The sequence below is a fragment of the Orycteropus afer genome, unplaced genomic scaffold (assembly GCF_000298275.1).
Source record: "Orycteropus afer afer isolate SDZICR_OR568_19922 unplaced genomic scaffold, OryAfe1.0 scaffold00064, whole genome shotgun sequence".
In the NCBI taxonomy this organism is placed as follows: domain Eukaryota; kingdom Metazoa; phylum Chordata; class Mammalia; order Tubulidentata; family Orycteropodidae; genus Orycteropus; species Orycteropus afer.
In genome coordinates this window covers 4,030,012-4,048,014 of record NW_006921651.1, presented here as the reverse complement: position 1 = coordinate 4,048,014, position 18,003 = coordinate 4,030,012, and the positions used below count along the sequence as shown (strand labels likewise).

General features: G+C 56.2%; 1 protein-coding gene across 1 annotated transcript; it reads left to right on the top strand.

Annotated features, from left to right (window-relative positions):
• The first annotated feature begins 1,288 nt into the window (after positions 1-1,288).
• TRIM8 (tripartite motif containing 8) lies at positions 1,289-13,265 on the top strand. The gene is made up of 6 exons (XM_007939892.2): positions 1,289-1,858; positions 10,783-10,878; positions 11,198-11,431; positions 12,033-12,064; positions 12,195-12,310; positions 12,658-13,265. The coding sequence occupies exons 1-6, from the start codon at positions 1,289-1,291 to the stop codon at positions 13,263-13,265; spliced, it is 1,656 nt and encodes a 551-aa protein (XP_007938083.1).
• Positions 13,266-18,003: the final 4,738 nt, after the last annotated feature.

The window sequence follows — 18,003 nt, the reverse complement described above, 5'->3', positions numbered from 1 at the left end:
AAAAAAAAAAAAAAAAAAAAACTACCAAAGGGGGGGGGGGGAAAAAGCAAAATATAAACGCTGCAGGACCCTCGAGCGAGCGCACTCGGATCCCGGCCGCGCGGACGCCGCCGCCTGGAGCCCAAAATGGCTGGGCGCTGAGGGAGGCAGCCCGACCCCGCTGGCCCGGCCCGCAGCCTGAGCCTCGCAGGCCGGAGCAGAGGCCGAGAAGAAAAGAAAGTGGGGGGGCGCGGGGAGAGGCCCGGGCGGCGGAGGGGGAGGGCCTGGCGGGGGAGGGGAGGGCCGGGCCGAGCCTCCTGTTCATTAGCAGTTGAGAAAAATTCCTTTCTAGTTTGATCAATCCTTGTTTTCCTCGCAGAGCCGAGGCGCCCGCCCAGCGCGGGGACGGGGAGCAGGGTCTGTCCGCGGCGGGGGCGCGCGGCGCCGGGCCTCGGGGGAGCGCAGAAGTGGCGACGAGGGGGTCAGTTCGGAGAACCGCTGAGGCTGTTCCTCCCTCCCTTTGGTTTTTTTTTTTTTTTTCCCACTTCTCTCCCTCCCCCTTCCGTTTCTATTTGTGAAGGGAGGAGGAAGGCAGAGGCGGACTGGTGTCTCTGGCCGGGGACTGGAATTTCATCTGAATGACTGCCCCTGCGCGCACGCAGCGCCCCGGAGTCAGTCCGCCTGCGCCCCGCACCCCGCACCAGCGGCCGGTCGGCCTGCTGGGGGGCGTCCGTGCCACGGCCCGGGGGCCGCCGGCGTGCCTCGCCCGCCGCGTCCGGATCTAGCCACCCTTGGCTCAGTCGTCCTCGCTTGCCCGGCCTCTCGAACCCCGGACGAGGAGAGGGAGGCGCGGCGCCAGCAGAGCCAGGAGGGAGCCACCATCGCCGTCGCTAGAGGAAGTGTGCGGCTCCCGGGCTCTGTCCGCCGTGGGGCGCGCCCCAATGTCAGACGCAGGCTCGAGTTTAGGCCGCGGGCCGCCGCTGCCCTAGCCGCGCCGACCGGGAGGCGGCCTCTTATATGGAATTTGGACCCTGGCGCTCCCTACCAGGGCTGGTGCCGGGGCCGCGGCCCTGGCGCAGCCCGCCGCCTCCCGCTAGGCGCTTGGGAGGAGGAGACGCAGCCGGCTGCGCGCGCGGCGTGAGGACCAAGGCTCCCTCCTCTGGGGGGCGGACGCACGGAAGGCACTGGTGACTGAGTGACTGTCGGGGCCGGCTGGAGCCGGAGCTCGGTGGACCTACAATTGCACCGGACGGACCCCCAGGATTGGAGAGTTGGGGAGGCCTGCCCGGGCCCGCTGCTCGCAGCCGCCATGGCGGAGAATTGGAAGAACTGCTTCGAGGAAGAGCTCATCTGCCCCATCTGCCTGCACGTCTTCGTGGAGCCCGTGCAGCTACCGTGCAAACACAACTTCTGCCGGGGTTGCATCGGCGAGGCGTGGGCTAAGGACAGCGGCCTGGTGCGCTGCCCGGAGTGCAACCAGGCCTACAACCAGAAGCCGGGCCTGGAGAAAAACCTAAAGCTTACCAACATCGTGGAGAAGTTCAACGCCCTGCACGTGGAGAAGCCGCCGGCAGCGCTGCACTGCGTGTTCTGTCGCCGCGGCCCCCCGCTGCCCGCGCAGAAGGTCTGCCTGCGCTGCGAGGCGCCCTGCTGCCAGTCCCACGTGCAGACGCACCTGCAGCAGCCCTCCACCGCCCGCGGGCACCTCCTGGTGGAAGCGGACGACGTGCGGGCCTGGAGCTGCCCGCAGCACAACGCCTACCGCCTCTACCACTGCGAGGCCGAGCAGGTGGCCGTGTGCCAGTACTGCTGCTACTACAGCGGCGCGCATCAGGGACACTCGGTGTGCGACGTGGAGATCCGAAGGAATGAGATCCGGGCAAGTACCCTGCACACACACACACACACACACACTCCTGCCTGGGAACCTGCGTTCATCCATCAGGATAGGCTGTTTGTTATGACCTCAGGCCAGAGGCCTCCTTTCAAACTCTTTTGCTTTGAAAGTTTGAGAGCAAATCCTGGGACGAAGGGTCCCCCAGCGCTACTTTGACCCATTCCCGCACCTGTGCCCATAGGTCCATCTTGTGAGTCATTTGTAGAATTGGGATGTGGGGCTGCCAGTTCGGATGTTGTTGCTTTTCTGTTTTGCACGTAGCCCTCCCCCATCGTTTTTTCTGTGGGCCCTAGGGAAAGTCACCAAGGCAGTGACCCAGGTCTTGCTTCTCCAGCTGCTGTTTATGTAATGAGTGCCCCGGTGCCACTGCTGTAGCTGACATGATCCATGATGCTGGCATACCAATGAGGAAGTAAACAAAGGCAGCCATGTTAGTTTCAAGCTGTATTGGAAACACATTGGGGAGGGGAGACTGGCTTCCAGAGGGAGTGGAGAATTCAAGTATCTATATGGATAGCGCCCGGCCAGCTAGCGGAGTCCTGGACAGCATCTCAGCCTTTTGGATTATTTCTGGTAGCCTGCTCTCTGGGTGAGAAGCCCTGCCCTCTGTGTGCAAGTGTGTTACACACATCTGCATGAACAAACCTTAAAGTGTGTATCATCCATCATCCTGAGCCCATTTCTCCCAGTCCAGCCCTCTGTGACAGGCCTCCCACAATTAGGGAGGGGAAGTGGAAGACTGAAAAAGAATCCTGTGGGTTTAAGGTTGAGCCGCCTTGAAATCTGGTTTCAGGCAGCTGGCTCCCCTGGGCTGTGGCTCGGGTGATTACAGAACCCGCATCCCCTCCCACTGTATACACCCTGCAGCAACGGCCAATGTCAAAACCTCATTCCCTCTCAGGCCTCTGGGCCTGGCTTTAGAGCTGACTGAGGCTATACTTCCCATCCTCTGCAGTGGGGGGGGGGCACCTCCTAGGTCCCTCCCGGGTGGTGTCCTGGCTTTCAGAGTTGAGTCGTACCAGAAGGAAAGGGTTGGCCTGGCACTGTCTGAGCCATCGCAGAAGCCCCAGCTTAGGGCCTGGGTGTGACAGCATGGTGGCAAGTTTGGCCTTGGGAGGACTGGGAGGGTTTATGGGTGGGAGCCCCTGGAGGCTTGTTGAGGCCCTTGAGGAGCTTGGGTATAAGGAAGCTCTGAGCTGGGGCTGGTTGTAGATGGGGGCTATTTCCTGTGGAGAGGACCAGTCAGAATGAGTCACTATTTAGCACTTAAAAAATATACACACACAACCAACAAAAGGCAGGAGGGCCACCACATGCCGAGGGTGGGGGTAACAAAATTTGCTGTATAATCAGTTTCCAATCGGATGGGCTAGTTCTGAGGTTTTGTGCCAGGGCAGGCCTCTGGTTTCTTAAAGGAAATGAGGGGTGGGGAGGTGGAGAGAAGAACTACTGCCCCCCCCTCCACTAGGGTTGGGAAAGGCACAGGCCTAGGGGAAACGATGAGTCCCTGATTGCCTTCCATCCCCCTCTCAGGGCAGACAGAGTCCTGACTTTCCCCAGGATTGGGAAGCTGCTGCTATTAATAAAGATGGAAGGACTGGGAGAGAAGGCTGGGAAAAAAACAGAGGCAGTGCTCTGTCCTGGGATTGGCAGCAGAAAGTGAGGGGAGGAGAAAGAAATGGACAGAAGAGGGGCAGCAACCTGGGGTGGTGAGTGGATAGTGTACTCATACTCGTGGTTGTGGTCTTAGCTTTGATTGAGGTGTGTGTGTGTCGGGGGGGTGTATGTAATTTGCACCCGATGTGGTGGTCGGAGGGTATCTAGGTGTGTTTGGGAGTATCTGAGACTGGCTGCTTTACCTTCAAATGCACCTGTCTCCTATCTGTATAGCTGGCATATGGGCCTGGTGGGTGGCTAGTGAGTGCAGCCTTCTCATCAGAAGGCCCCTGAATCCTCAAGCTCTTAGAGGGAACTGATGGAGGCAGGCGCTGAACTATGTTAGCAGCTCTGTGTGTGAGTTACTGTGGCTGGTGTGGTCAGGCTCAGGAGGAGTGGGCTGCATCGGGGCACAATTCTGTGTATTCAGTATCTGTGCAGGGTGGCTTGAGTGTCATCGTCCTCCAGGCCCCTGCAGCCGGGCCTCCAGGATTCTTTCTGGTGCCCCAGGGCGCTGGGGTTGGAAACCCTTCTATAGCCCAGTGTCATTCAAGTGTGAATTTGACTTATTCAAAGTGGAAGAAGAGAGGCCCCGCCCTTCCAGGGGGTGGGGGTGGGGGTGGGCAATGGGGAACCTGAATGGATGAATCTCTCCTTTCTCTACTATCTCTAGGCCAGACGGGGGGAGGGGCCTTTTCCTTGGCCCTTTTTCCCTTGTTGGCCAGTCTGTCTTAGAGGGCCCCTGCTGGTGTGTGGATGAGGGCAGTAGAATTCTCCAGGGTATGGGAGCAGCACAGAGAGCTGGGACATGCCTTAGAACACGCTCAGTTTCTTGTTCTTCCTCTTGTGCCTTCTGGGGAGGGGTGCTGCTGAAATGCCCTGTCTGCTAGATACAGAAAACCCAGATTAACCCCTTCCTGGCGGCCCCCCATTCCCATATCACCAGCACTCTGCATATAAGCCAGCCGCCTACAGCAGTGCTGCCCTGAGTGGGAGGGGGCAGGAGGCTGAGGCCCAGATGCCCACTGAATGGGCCCCAGAGACCCATCCTGACCCATGAAGGCGTTCTTCCTGGGGCTGTGTGAGGCTAAAGGCCCAAGATTGGGACATCCAGGTGGGCTCAGGGTTGGCCTTAGATGGTCAGACCTCCTCCCCGCTCCCAGGTGGGAGCTCAGAGTGCCCCTTAGGACTTCCTCAAGTGGAATAAAGACCGAGGAGAAGCCTAGTTATGTGTTTGAGGGGCTGTGCAGGGTGTGTGTGTGTTTAAGTGTACCTGAGTTTGTGCCGTCATAGTTCTGTGTCCGTGTCATCCCTCAGGCCCCAGATCAAGATCTCTCAGGAAATGTTGCTAGGACCCTGTTCCTTGCATCCTCAGTGGTTTCAGACTTGAGAAGAGGTGTTCTCTGGGGAGGTGATCCCACTGCTGGGGCCATTTTGGGGTTTGCAGCTGTGGGGGGTAAGGGTACCCTGCTCACATGGGCCCTGGCTGGGGAGGTTGTACTGGGACGCAGGAGGGATGCCTCCAGGTGTCTGTCTCTGGTTTAGCTGTGGGAGGGCTGCCCTGGGCCAGATCTGCTGGGGCGGGGGCTGCAGTATGGTGGGAGGAGCCTGGTTCAGGCAATGCAAGGCCCTCTGCTTGCCCCGCTTCCCTGCCAAGGAGACCTTACTCCTGAGATCTTAGGTGGGGTTGGGGGTGGTTGTGTGTGTATGTGTGTGCACACATGTGCGTGCACACACACGGTGGAGGGTCATGTAGCTGTCTCTTCCTTGATCTTCTTGAGTCTGTAGAAGGTGGGTCTGGCTTAGACATCTTCCCTGGGCCCCAAGAGGCACCCCAGGCAGAGGCCCAGCCCCCCACCTCCACCCCCAGGATCCTGCTGACACAGACAGGGTACCTGTCATGCACGCCCTATTGATAACCCTGCCGCATGCAGCTCTGAGTGGCTGTGCATACATGTCTGTCTGCAGGTATGTGTCATACATGTGTGCCTGCATGTGTGTGTGAATGACGGAGAGAAGAGGGTACCTGCGTGCCATGCTTGCCGGGTCCCTTGAATTGAAGTTGAATGTGTCAGCGTGACTGTGCTGCTGGGAGTCCCTGCTCCCAGCGATGGTGTTTTAGTGGTTGTGAGTCTGTATTGGCATCATGGAACCTTCTCACCTGGTGGAGGATGTTGGGGCGGGGAGAGGAAGACGAGATTTACCTTAGGGTGAGCTTGTTGTCTGGGGAGGATCCTGTGATGGTGTGCTAGGGGCGGTCTGAGTGGGCACGGGAAGAGTGGGAAGCCGCCTTGAGCCCCTGCCCTGGGCTGAGCAGGCGCCCTGGCCAAGCTCATCCTTGGCCCTGGGAAAGCCTTCCTTCCCAGTTTGCCTGGCATTCAGACCCAGACAAAGGGGGGCTTTCTCTCTCGCTTCTTTGTTCTGCTGCCCCAGAGCGCTGCTCTCTGCATGGCAGGAACTGATTCTGCTCTGCAGTTGCGAAGGCCCCTCTGGGTCCACCGAGGCTTGCCTCTGGAGGTGCAGCCTCTCCTTGCCCTGGCTCCCACCCTGTAGCCCCTCTCCCTCTGGGTGTGTGGTTTCCCCAGCCCAAGTCAGGGGCTGAAGCATGCAAAGGGAGGTCCAGGGCAGGCAGCTTTTCTGAGAGAAGAGCAGAGTGCTGTGGGCCCCAGGGAGAGAGGAGGCGAACCTCCTTCTGAGACAAGGGCTGGGGGAGGGGGCTGGCAGTTGGGGAGGAGGTAAGGATGGTGTAGTTCTGAGCACCGGGCTGCAGCCAGGGCTGGAATGGCATGAGAGTCACCAGGCCAGGGACCTGAGCAAGAAGAAGGCTTCAACAGCCCTGCCCCCTCCTCTTGGCACCCTCAGCCCCACTCCCCACCCCCCATAACCATTATAGGGGCTGCAGGAGCCAGCCCTGGCCTTGTCTGAAAATCTAGAAACTTTCTCTGCCCCAGCCCCTGGGGCCCTGTTCCCTGCTGACCTTGCTTCTCTTCAAGGTTCACTTGAGGGTTTTATTATTATCATTTATTAACTTTTATACAGCCCAGAGTCCTCACAGCCTTACCCCTCTGCCAGTCCTACCTGGCATCAAAAACGCCAGCTGGGCTTGGCCAGTCAGGCTCCAGGGCCTGTGTGGCAGGAGTGTAGGGGAGTACGGCTCCCCCCTCTCCAGGCTCGGAGGGGGCCAGAGAGGACAGCCTGAGGCAGAGTCTAGAACAGGGGGCACTGGGTCTGAGTGGTACACTCTGGGGCCCTGGAGGCATGGAAACGGGGTGGGCCAGCACTTTCTTGATGCTTTTGCCTTGTCAAGCCCTGGAGCAGACCATGGAGGGCCCTAAGTCCTACCTGGCCCAGGGGCTGCTGAATGTGGCTGAGGTTGGCCCTCCCAGCCCTGGAAGCCTGGTCCCTGGGTCGCAGCTCTCAGGCGCTTCTATCTTGAGGTGTGCCACAGTTCAGGGGGCCTAGTAAGGGGCTCGCCCTACTACCCTTGTAGGGGAATCTGGTCCCTTCTCAGGCTGTGGGTTTTTATGAAATGGGAAGTGGGGCCTCGTGGCTCTCAACAGTTTTCTGGGGAGGTAGGGTGGGCGTTAGGGTGCAAAGGAAGCTGCAGGTCATGGGGAGAGGTCCAGGTCTGGCTTCCTCTGCTCCTTACCTTCCAGCGTCTCTGCTGCCTGAGTGGGTCATTTGGCATAATCAGGTGCAGATAATGATGGGACAGCAGGGAGCGACTATTTCCCTCCTTACCAGTGGGCCACCCCTTTTCCCTCAGACATTGTGCAGGAACGGGATCACTTGCCTCCTAGGGCAGGCCCTGGAAGGATAAACTGGCTGGCTGGTATGAGCCCCCTCCTCCTCTCCCTGGCTGGCAAACCCTGGCAAGCTTCCTTCCTCTTCCTGCTCACTCCTCCCCCCCACCCCCACCCCTGCAAAAGAAATAGGCACCCATGGCCTCTGAGCTGGGGGACGGGCAATGAAACCCACCTACCACTGCCAGGGAGCATGGGCAAGAGAAGACACAGCAGAGCCCAAGGGATCCCTCAGAAGAGGCTTGGAAAAAAGCCTAGAAGTGGTAGAGGGAAGGGGCTTGCCTGCCTCCTAGGACTTTGCAAGGGGTGCTTCCCTCGGTTCTGCCTGAGGGGTCAGCTGTGAACTTCCTGCCTACCCACTGGGCCTCAGCAGGGGACCTCTGACTGGCATGGTAGGTGGGAGTGGGACAGCACCACTCTGGGAATCTGGGGCTGCCTTTTTTCTACCCCTCATCTGGGCCTCACCCCAGGCACCCCGCAGTCTGCACTGAAGAGCAGGAAGATTGTGAGGTACAGGTGCGGGGGCTTGGGACCTGGCTTTCAGATGTCCTGGGTACTGCGATAACAGTGAGTGGCCTGTAACCTGAGGTACCTCCTGAGTGTGGGGACAGGGCAGCAGCAGACAAGAATTTGAGGAAGGAAAAAGGCCTAATGTTTCGGGCACAGGTGCTTCTGGTTCTTGCCAGGGGCTTGCACCATGCAGGGGCTTGTGTGCAAATAAGTCTGCATCTGTGCAGTGTCTGCACAGTGGCCCCAGGGCCCAGGCTGCATGTGTGTTTATAGTTGTGTGTATGTTTGTGGACAGTGCTACAGGGGGCTTCCTCCTCTCTTCACATAACTCCGGGCAGTTTCACAGATGGGGGTAGTGCAACCGTCTCTGTTCCAGCCCCCCCACCCAAGCTGTGTCTGTTTCTAGGCTCTGACCCTCAGGCTGGCATCTATTCCCTGTGCCCCCATCCCTGTGGGTGGGGGGACCTGCTAGAAGAAAAAAGTGCTGTTGGGGTCAGGGCCTCCTTGGTCTGTTAAAAGGCCAGGTTTGGAAGGGGGTGCCCCAGACTTCCCCAGCTCCGAATCTGAGAGCCTTACCCCACCCCCACATCCTCCTGCCCCCAAGGCCCTAGGTCTTTGTTTCCAAGGTAGCCACCAACACAAAATGGAGTTTGGCTGAACTTACTGGCTTTGGTTTTCCCATAGGTAAAATGGGTTGGAGAAAGTGAGGTAGGGATTAGTGGCAGCTTGTCTTTAGGAAACCAAATGGATGGGATTGGGAATTGGAGGTCAGGGGTCAAACTTGAGGGTAACTCTTAGGCCTGTCAGAGGAAGAAAAAGAATTCCCTCCTTACAGGGTGGACGCTTACTGCAAGCTCTGGGCTCTGTGAAAGATGTGTTGCAAACCTTACTTTTTGTACAAAACTCATATTTAGTCAGTAGCTATGTTGTACATCTCAGGCCTTTGTCTGGCCTGGCTGGGAAGGGAAGTGGATCAAACCATCAACAAAGCCCTATTTTCAGGGATCAGGCCATGACAAGTGACAATCAGAAAACTACAAGAGCAGCATGGATCCAATAGAACTTGCTGTGAGGATGGCACTATTTCCTGTCTATGGTGTCCAGTGTGGTAACTGCTAGCTCATTAGGCCATGTTGTTGTTGTTGTTATGTGCCGTCGAGTCAAACCTGACTCATAGCGACCCCTCCTTGGGTTTCCGAGGCAGTATCACTACGGAAGTAGGATTGCCCAACCTTCCTTCCGAGGAGTGGCTGGTGGGTTTGAACCGCCAGCCGTCTGGTTAGTAGGCAAGTATCTTAGCCACTATGCTACCAGAGCTCCCCATTAGGCCATGGAGCACTTGAAATGTGGCTGATTCAGCTGAGGAACTGATGATCAATTTAGTTTATTCTGATTAAATAAGAGGCACATGTGGCTGGTGGTTCTTGGCCAGTGCTGTATTGAAGGAGGGCAGAATGTGACCACCCACTGCATGGTCAGGACAAGGAGAGACCTGTACAGACTTAGAGCAGGAGTTAGGGAAGGCTTCCAAGAGGATTAGGGCCTTAAGTTGGGCCTTGAATGATAGACAGGAGGAGGGAAGAGGCACTGTGGGCTGCAGAAAAACATGAGCAGAGCCCAGGGAGTTAAAATGAGCTCAGAGTATTAGGGACAGGGTACCAGCCCTCCTGACTGGGTGAGTCAGATGGTAAGAGATCCTTTGTTGCCATGTTAAAGTACTGCTTGAAAGGAGGGAGTCATCGAGGGTTCTTGAGCAGAGAGGAGAGACCCTGTTTGAAGAAGTGTGTCTGGTGAAGAGGGTAAATGGGTACGTGGAGCAGCTGGCATGGACAGGGCTGGGGTTGTGGAAGCAGGAGATTGAGGCTGGGGAGAGACCTTGGCCCAACACCTTATCTCCCTTGGTATAAATGTTCCAGAAAAATGCAACTGAAGGAGGAGGTGTGGCTGCAGTGTGAGAAGTGCACCCAAAAATCCAGGAGACTGGCCCCAAATCTTAGGAGAGCCAGGGCCTCCCTTCTCCTTGGTTTCAACTGGCGGGCTGAGGAGCTAGTGAGCATTTCTGAGGCTCAGCTCTCATCAGAAACAAGGGACAGTTTCTTGATGCTCCCTAGAGAAGGGCAACTGTGAGGTGAGAGCTTTGGACTGGGAGCTGGAGGACCTTGTGACCTTGGCTGTCATTTGACCCTCTGCATCTAGGGTGCTCATCTCTAAGATGGGGCTCTCCAGAGAGAGGCAGCATGGCTTAGATGAGCATAGAACCTGCTATCAGGTCACCTGGGAGTTCTGGTGGCGTAGTGCCTAAGGCATTTGACTGCTAACCAGAAGGTGGGTTTGAACCACCAGCCACTCCATGGAAGGAAGACTGGGCAATCTACTTCCGTAGAGATACCCCCTTGGAAACCTAAGGAGGAGGGGTCACTATGAGTCAGAATCGACTCAACGGCAGTGAGTTTTTTTTTTTTTTTTTCCTTTTTTTTTTAAAATCAGATCACCTGGGTTTGTATCCCAGCTGCCATTTACTAGCTGTGTGACTGGATGAAGGGCTTAACCTCTGTGGTCTGTGGGCCTCAGTTTCCTTTACTGTAAGTTGAAGATAATTATAGTACCTACCTCATAAGCATTACTGGAATGATTAGATAAGGCAGTACAGGAAATGTGCTCGGAACAGAGGCTGACCTGACCCTGCCCTCAGAAAGCTCATGGTTTAAGCTAGTCTAGGCTTTTGGTGGCTGGGGTCAAAGACTAGCTGGTGGCATGCCCCTGGGATCACAGGCAGGGGGCTAGAGAGGCTGAGTGGCAGAGATTATAGGCTAGCTGAGTCAAAGGACCTGTCGGGTGAGTCTGCTCTGTAGAGGGGAGGGTGGTCCTCTCCTACCCTTGGAAAGGGGCAGAGCCACAGCCTCCCTCTGATGCCCCATGCCCCACCTCTCCCTACAGAAGATGCTGATGAAGCAGCAAGACCGACTGGAGGAACGAGAGCAGGACATTGAGGACCAGCTGTACAAACTTGAGTCAGACAAGCGTCTGGTGGAGGTAGCGTAGCCCAAGCCCGTGGTATAGGGTGGAGGTGGTTGGGATATAGGGCTTGGGGTTAGTTCCTTACTTAGGATCTCTCTCGTGGTCAGCTCTGTGCCAGAGCCCCTCAGTCAGTCATTCAATGTGGGTCACCCCCACTGGTGCCAGGGCTGGTTGACACAGCCCTGTGCTACCCAGTGGGAAACTGGCAGGTCAGACCTTGTCTTTGAGATCCCAGGGCAGCCTGGAGACTTGGAATCCCAAGTGAGATGGCAGGAGCAGAAGCCAGAGGTTCCGGATCTCACCTGCCCGCCCACTCCGGCCCTTGTGCCTGCAGGAGAAGGTGAGCCAGCTGAAAGACGAGGTCCGGCTGCAGTACGAGAAGCTGCACCAGCTGCTGGATGAGGACCTGCGACAGACGGTGGAGGTCCTGGACAAAGCCCAGGCCAAGTTCTGCAGCGAGAACGCAGCGCAGGCGCTGCACCTCGGCGAGCGCATGCAGGAGGCCAAGAAGCTGCTTGGCTCCCTGCAGCTGCTCTTCGACAAGACGGAGGATGTCGGCTTCATGAAGGTGGGCTGGGGCTGGGCTGTCAGGACCTAGGGGGCTGTTCCTAAACTGGAGTTTGCAATTTTCCTCTTTCCCAACCGGTTTCCTCCCTCCCAGTGTGCTCACTTGCCCTTGACTTTAGAGCCAGCCTTCACTCATTCAAATCCCATCCTCTTCTTTCTAGCTTTGTGACCTTGGGCAAGCCTTATCTGCTTCCTATACCTTAGTTCCTTCACCTATAAAAGGGAGGTTATAATATAGGTCAACTGTCCTTTATCCACAATTCCACATTTAAAAAACCGCAGAAGACTAAAAAAAAAAAATGTAACTCATTTAATATAGCAAAGCTGACCTGCCCAGATGCTGGGCAGTGTAGAGTCTTTATTTATCTCACTTGCCCTGAATATTCAAGCACTTTGCTTCAGAAACATTAATGTGTTGCCTTATGGGGTATTCCCTAGGCCCTGCTGGGGGCGGGGGGGTATGGTACAGGTACCATATTTCTCTTCTAAACTCCAAAAATTGAGGGTCAGTTCTGCCTGGGAGAGGGAGGATGGGGGCGGCTTCCTTCTTCCCTTCCCCTGTGCTGCCTTTCCTACTGACTCACCCTGTTCTCTCCCCACAGAACACCAAGTCTGTGAAAATCCTAATGGACAGGTGAGCAGAGGGCCCCTGGCCTTTAGGGGAACATCTGGGAGAGGGCAGGGAGGGCCAGGCCCACGGGGGAGGTAGGGCGGGCTCACCGGTGATGCCTCCTCATAGTAGATGCCCCGTCTACTGCCCCCAGGACCCAGACCTGCACAGGCAGCAGCCTTTCTCCCCCTAAGATCGGCCACCTGAACTCCAAGCTCTTCCTGAACGAGGTGGCCAAGAAGGAGAAGCAGCTACGGAAGATGCTAGAAGGTGAGGGTGGGGTCCTCAACAGAAGGGAGAGAGCCCTTTGGGCAGGGGTCAGGGTCAGAGCCTTTCTTCTGAGAGGCATTGTGGCCTAGGTAGATAGACATTTCTTCATTTGCTAGCTTTGCCACTTCTAGCTGTGGGACCTTGGCCAAATTGAGCCTTGGTTTCTTCAGCTGTAAAATGGGAATAATAATAGTATCTACTTCCTGTTGGAGTAGTGAGCATTGACTGAGATGATGTTTTGATGTAATGTGGTTGGCCTGTAGACGTGAAAGGTCCCCAGGGAAGAGGAGGCCTGGGATGCTTGTGGGTGGGAGCTTTGGTGATTTGTGCCCCCAAACTCTCCACAGGCCCCTTCAGCACACCGGTGCCCTTCTTGCAGAGCGTCCCCCTGTACCCTTGTGGCGTGAGCAGCTCTGGGGCGGAAAAGCGCAAGCACTCAACGGCCTTCCCGGAGGCCAGTTTCCTAGAGACGTCGTCGGGCCCTGTGGGCGGCCAGTACGGGGCGGCGGGCACAGCGAGCGGCGAGGGCCAGTCTGGGCAGCCCCTGGGGCCCTGCAGCTCCACGCAGCACTTGGTGGCCCTGCCGGGCAGCACCCAGCCAGTACACTCAAGTCCTGTGTTCCCCCCGTCGCAGTATCCCAATGGCTCCGCTGCCCAGCAGCCCATGCTCCCCCAGTATGGCGGCCGCAAGATTCTCGTCTGTTCTGTGGACAACTGTTACTGTTCCTCCGTGGCCAACCATGGCAGCCACCAGCCCTACCCCCGCTCCGGCCACTTCCCCTGGACAGTGCCCTCGCAGGAGTATTCACACCCACTCCCACCCACACCCTCGGTGCCCCAATCCCTTCCCGGCCTGGCGGTCAGAGACTGGCTCGACGCGTCCCAGCAGCCTGGCCACCAGGATTTCTACAGGGTGTATGGGCAGCCGTCCACCAAACACTACGTGACGAGCTAACGCCATGCGGGAGGTGGGGCACTGGGGAGTCTCCCCCACCAGCCCCTGGTGGCTCGGAATTACTCATTCAGAGACCTGCCCTCCTTTTCTCTCCTCCCTCCCCTCTCCCCTCCATTGCCCCAGGTCTTTCCTTTTGGATTTTATTTTGTTTGGGGTTTTGTTTTTGAATTTCTTTTTTTTTTTTTAATGAATCTTCTGGACGCGGAGGTGACAGTGGGAGCTGGCCTGGACTGGGGCCGCAGGTGGCCTTGGAGTTGGGAAGGCGTCTGTCTCAAGGCGCTGAGCTCTCTCTCTGTCTCTCCTTTTTCTTCCACTCCTTCCCCTTCAAACCCTCTTGGCTGGAAGGAGCCTCAGCTTCCCCTAAAGCCTTGGGGGGGGGTGGGGAGGGTCCAGCCCCTCACCCCACCCTGGGAGGAAGGACCAGTGCCCACCAGCCTGTTTCTCCCTTGATTTTTCTTTTGGGGCGTTTGATCACTGATTGAGTAAGGAATGACCTGTAGATGGTGGCACTTTTTCTTTTTTTTTAAACCAAGAATGATTTTTCCTGCTTTCTTCTCCTCACCATGCTCTCAGACAGAGTTCAAAGGCCACTTCTCAAGCAGCTTTTGGCATCTTCAGCCTCAGAGTGGAATCTTAAAGACAGGAACCCCATGTCAAAGGAAGGGGAAAAGGAACTTTGCCAATGATAGTGACCACAAGCAAAAGCAAATAATAATAATATTAATAATAATAAAGAGAAATAAAAGAAATAATAAAATTAAAAAAAAAACCAGTACAGCCCTTGTTGAGGTCAGCGGGGAAGGAGGGGCTGCCCCAAATTGGGTCCTTGCCCGGATTTTGACACAGCCACTTCCTGTAGCGAGCACTTTGTATGAATCGTGGACTTCCTGTTATCAAGGTGCAGGTATTTATTCTGTAATCTGTCTAGCACACACACCGAAACCCAACCTTCTAATAAACACGATGGCGCAGTCCCATGCCCTGCTTTGGCTCTTATCCCCTAGGCCCCGAGTCTGGGGTCTTCAGGCGTCTGTCCCCAGGGGCAGAAGCCCTTGCCCGCCTTGCCTTATTCTGCCCTTCTAGGTCTAGCCACTCCAGGCTCGTGTCAGTTTCTCTGTTGACACTTACTACATCTACTCTTGGCCTTGGGTTCATTTAACAAATATTTGCTGAGGGCCTCCCAGGCCCGGCCCATGCTGCAGGGGCCTTGGCATCTCTTTGAGGTCCTGCCAATGTGCTCTTAGCTAGGACAGACAAAGGAGAAACACCTTTTTGTGAGTCTTGCAAAATTTTGCCCCCTTTAGTCCGCAAATACTGAGCACTTCCTGAGTGCCAGGTATTGTACAGGGCCATGGGCTGAGAGGCAGAACAGCCCTGTCTAGGAACTTAGCCTTGGCCCCGATGGGGAGAGAGTCATTTGGCTCCAGGCTTCTTTTGCGGACTTGGGGCTCTTGCCCCTGAGCATAGATGAAGGGCAGGTGGGGAGAATGATTTCCAGTTATGCTGCAGAGAAAACACCCCAGCCTATTTCAGTGCTTTGGCCCTGGGAGGGGTGGGGGGTGTGTGGCAAGGTGACAAAGACATCCCACTTCCACCCATTGGTGGAATTTCTCAAAGTCTCAAAGCTTGGCTTGGGAGTGTGTTCAAAGGGCTGATTCCTGAGTCCCCACTTGGTCTTAGTGGGACTTGAGGGCTCCTGGAACCTGCATTTTTAATTCCTTGGTTATTGTGACACATCCTGGGCTTTGAGAAGTGCTGCTATGAGATGCTGGCCGGGGTCATTTCTGCTGCTTGTTACAGTGACCCCTGACCCCTGTGGCATAGGGTGGGACATACCAAGGCCCTCCTAAGCAGGGACCTTAACTTTAAAAAGTTAAGGTTTGTTTGGATCTGCCTGTGTTGTGAAGTAACTTGTGCCCATCTTCTGTACCCTTAGGAGAGGGACCTACTTTCCCCTTGTCTGGGCTGAATAGGTGCCTGGATGCCTTTCATCCCAGGAAGTCCAGAGCAAGGCAGGAGACCTGTGGGTAAGCCCAAGCCTTGCTGACCCCTGGTAAACCTCAGAAAAATAAGGATCCAGATGGGAGGATATGCTCAGGCCACGCCCCCTGATGAATGGGGCTGGGCCAGACTAAAGCTGAGTCTCCCTCTTCCTTTCCTTTGTGCCTCTTTGGGCTAACAGCAGGGCAGGTGGCTGGGGAACAGCACCCCTCCAGCCCAGGGTGAAAGGATGCCTGTAGGCAGGCGCTGAGGGACAGACACGTAACTCCACTTACATCTACTCCCTTCTCACTGCCCCTTCCTCTAGTATTTCAGGAGCCCTTGGACATCCACTGAGGCAAGAGTTAGTGGCCAGAACAGAAAGCCACCCAATTTCTTTGCTGCTTGGCCTAGTTTTACTTGATGGGAAAAGTCCTTTCTCTAGGTATTACCAATCAGATGTGGAGAGATTCTGCTGTGTGTGGGGCTAGGCCTGAGCCCCATCCCTCTAGCTTTGAAAACCCACTGGGACAATTACACACTTGGGCACACAGCTGTAGGGGAAGAAGCCAGCTGCCAGTACAGTGGCCTGGGGGTGCCAAAGGCAGCAGAGAGGCACTAACCCCATCCAGCTGTCCCTGGCTTTGTAGGAACAGCTGTCACCCACCTCCCAAAAGAGGGCAGAGGAGACCCAGAAAGTGTTGGAGCTGCCTCAGGACACAGGGTGGACTCCAGAGGGCGTCTGTCGGTCCTTTCCTACCCTGACCTGGTGTGTGCACCCAGACCCCTCACCGCACCCACAGAGCACACACCCTGTGCCTCACATCCGCTAACTGACTGATAGGGCCCTCACACCCTCTCTCCAGCCCCAGGCGGGGCCTCCTACCCCCTCCACCTCCAGGCCATCGCTCCTCCCCCTTCCGGGAAGGGCTGGGTGTCGGGGCCCGCGTCGTCCCCACCCGGCCAGCGGAGGGCGGCGGCTCCTGGGACCCAGATGTGCAGAGCCCGCAGGGAGGGGGCGGCCTCTGGGGGGTTTCCTCTGCCGCGCCCCTGCCGCCCTGAGCCCTTTTATGTCGCCGCCCTCCCGGCCCCAGCCCGAGCTGAGCAGCTGGCCCTCTCCCCGCCCCTCGCTCAGCCTGCTCCCAGCTGTCTCTGGGGGGGGGGGGATGTAGGGTTGCCCAGCTGCCCCCAGCAACTGCCGGAAACAGTCCCTGCGCCGAGGAGGGGTGCAGGGGCTAGAGGAGGGCGAGGCCTCTGAGAGCGGAGAGACCCCAGATCAAAGCCCCTTCCCAGCTTCAAAGGACACTCTGCGGACGGGGGAGGCAACCGGGAACACTGAACGGTGGCTCCGCTGCTGAGTCAGTGCCCCCGAGACCCCACTTTCAAACCTCACCTCTGGTTCTTACTGGTCTTGTTCACACCCACCCACTCGGGCCCTCTCACTGTCACCCACGCCCCTTCCTCAGACACCTTCCTCTTCTTCCATCTGAGGGTGGGGAAGAACCTACTAAGACTCTCAAGAAGGGACCTGGCCCCCGGGGGTTTCCCCATCCTGCCCCTGTCCTGTGACCTGTGTATCTGAGGGTGAAGGAGTCCAGGACACTGTCCTGCCCCAACCTAGCATTCTAGGTCTACAAAGAAAGTATGTTTTGTTGTTGTTGTTTGTTCTTTTATCTTTCTAGGGATGTAGGGAGAAGGGGGTTGAACAGTGATTCCTGGGTTTCTTTGGAAAGACTACATTCTATGTTGATCGCTATGGTTTTGGAAAACTTCCTGGAGCTACTCCAGAAACAACCATCCCCAGAACCTGGGATCTTCCTACTGAGTCCAGAACACTCTTGAGTCCTGTGTATTTGCATGCAGGGGCCAAGGAATGGAATTCAGGGCAGCCTTGGAGCGTACTTGCCCTATATTTTGTGCAGAAGTGCTGAGGCGAGCGCCTGGGATTTCAGTCTCATCCAGGGCTAACATTCCAGACAAATTTTGGAGGCTGAAAGGCATGGGAAACAGATAAGAGTGTGGGGGCAGAGGGACTCATGGTGAGAATTTAGAGGCCTCGACCAGGGTGTGTGCTGGCCTTGAGAATCAGCTTCTCCCTTCAGGTTCTCTCTTTCTCCCCACAACACTCTACCTTTTTCATCTGAGCCCCAGAAACTTTCATCCCTTCCACAGCAGAATCTATTTAGTCTCTACTTGAATTCCTCCAGTGACAGAGACATCCTAACCTCACCAGACCCCCTTCCACAGTGAAAACTCTTCTAAATAAATGGAATTCTGATGGATTTCGCTCTTGAAAGGAAGGTTGGGCAATAATCTACTTCTGTAGTGATACCGCCTCAGAAAACCAAGGAGGGTTTGCTATGAATTGGATCCAACTTGATGGCAGTGGGTTTGGTTTTGGTTTTTGGATCGCCTTGGAGTCAATTTCAACTCATAGCATCCCTGTAGGACAGAGTAGAACTGCCCCATAGAGTTTCTATAGTGTTCCCATGGCTGCAATCTTTACAGAAGCAGAGTGTCTCACATTCTCCACCCACCCCTGCAGAGTGGTTGGTGAGTTGGAACCACAGTTAGCAGCCCAACTTTGGGCTTTACCATATTCTTCATGGTGTGTGGGAATCATACCCCCTTGAGTGAAGGAAATGTTCAAGAGCTCAGCCTGCTTCCCTGAAGTCCCCTGTCCCTGGCATTTATGATGCTGCTACCTGGCAATGGACATATCCCAGAGTCCTGAGGGTGTGTTGCCTCCACAGGAGAC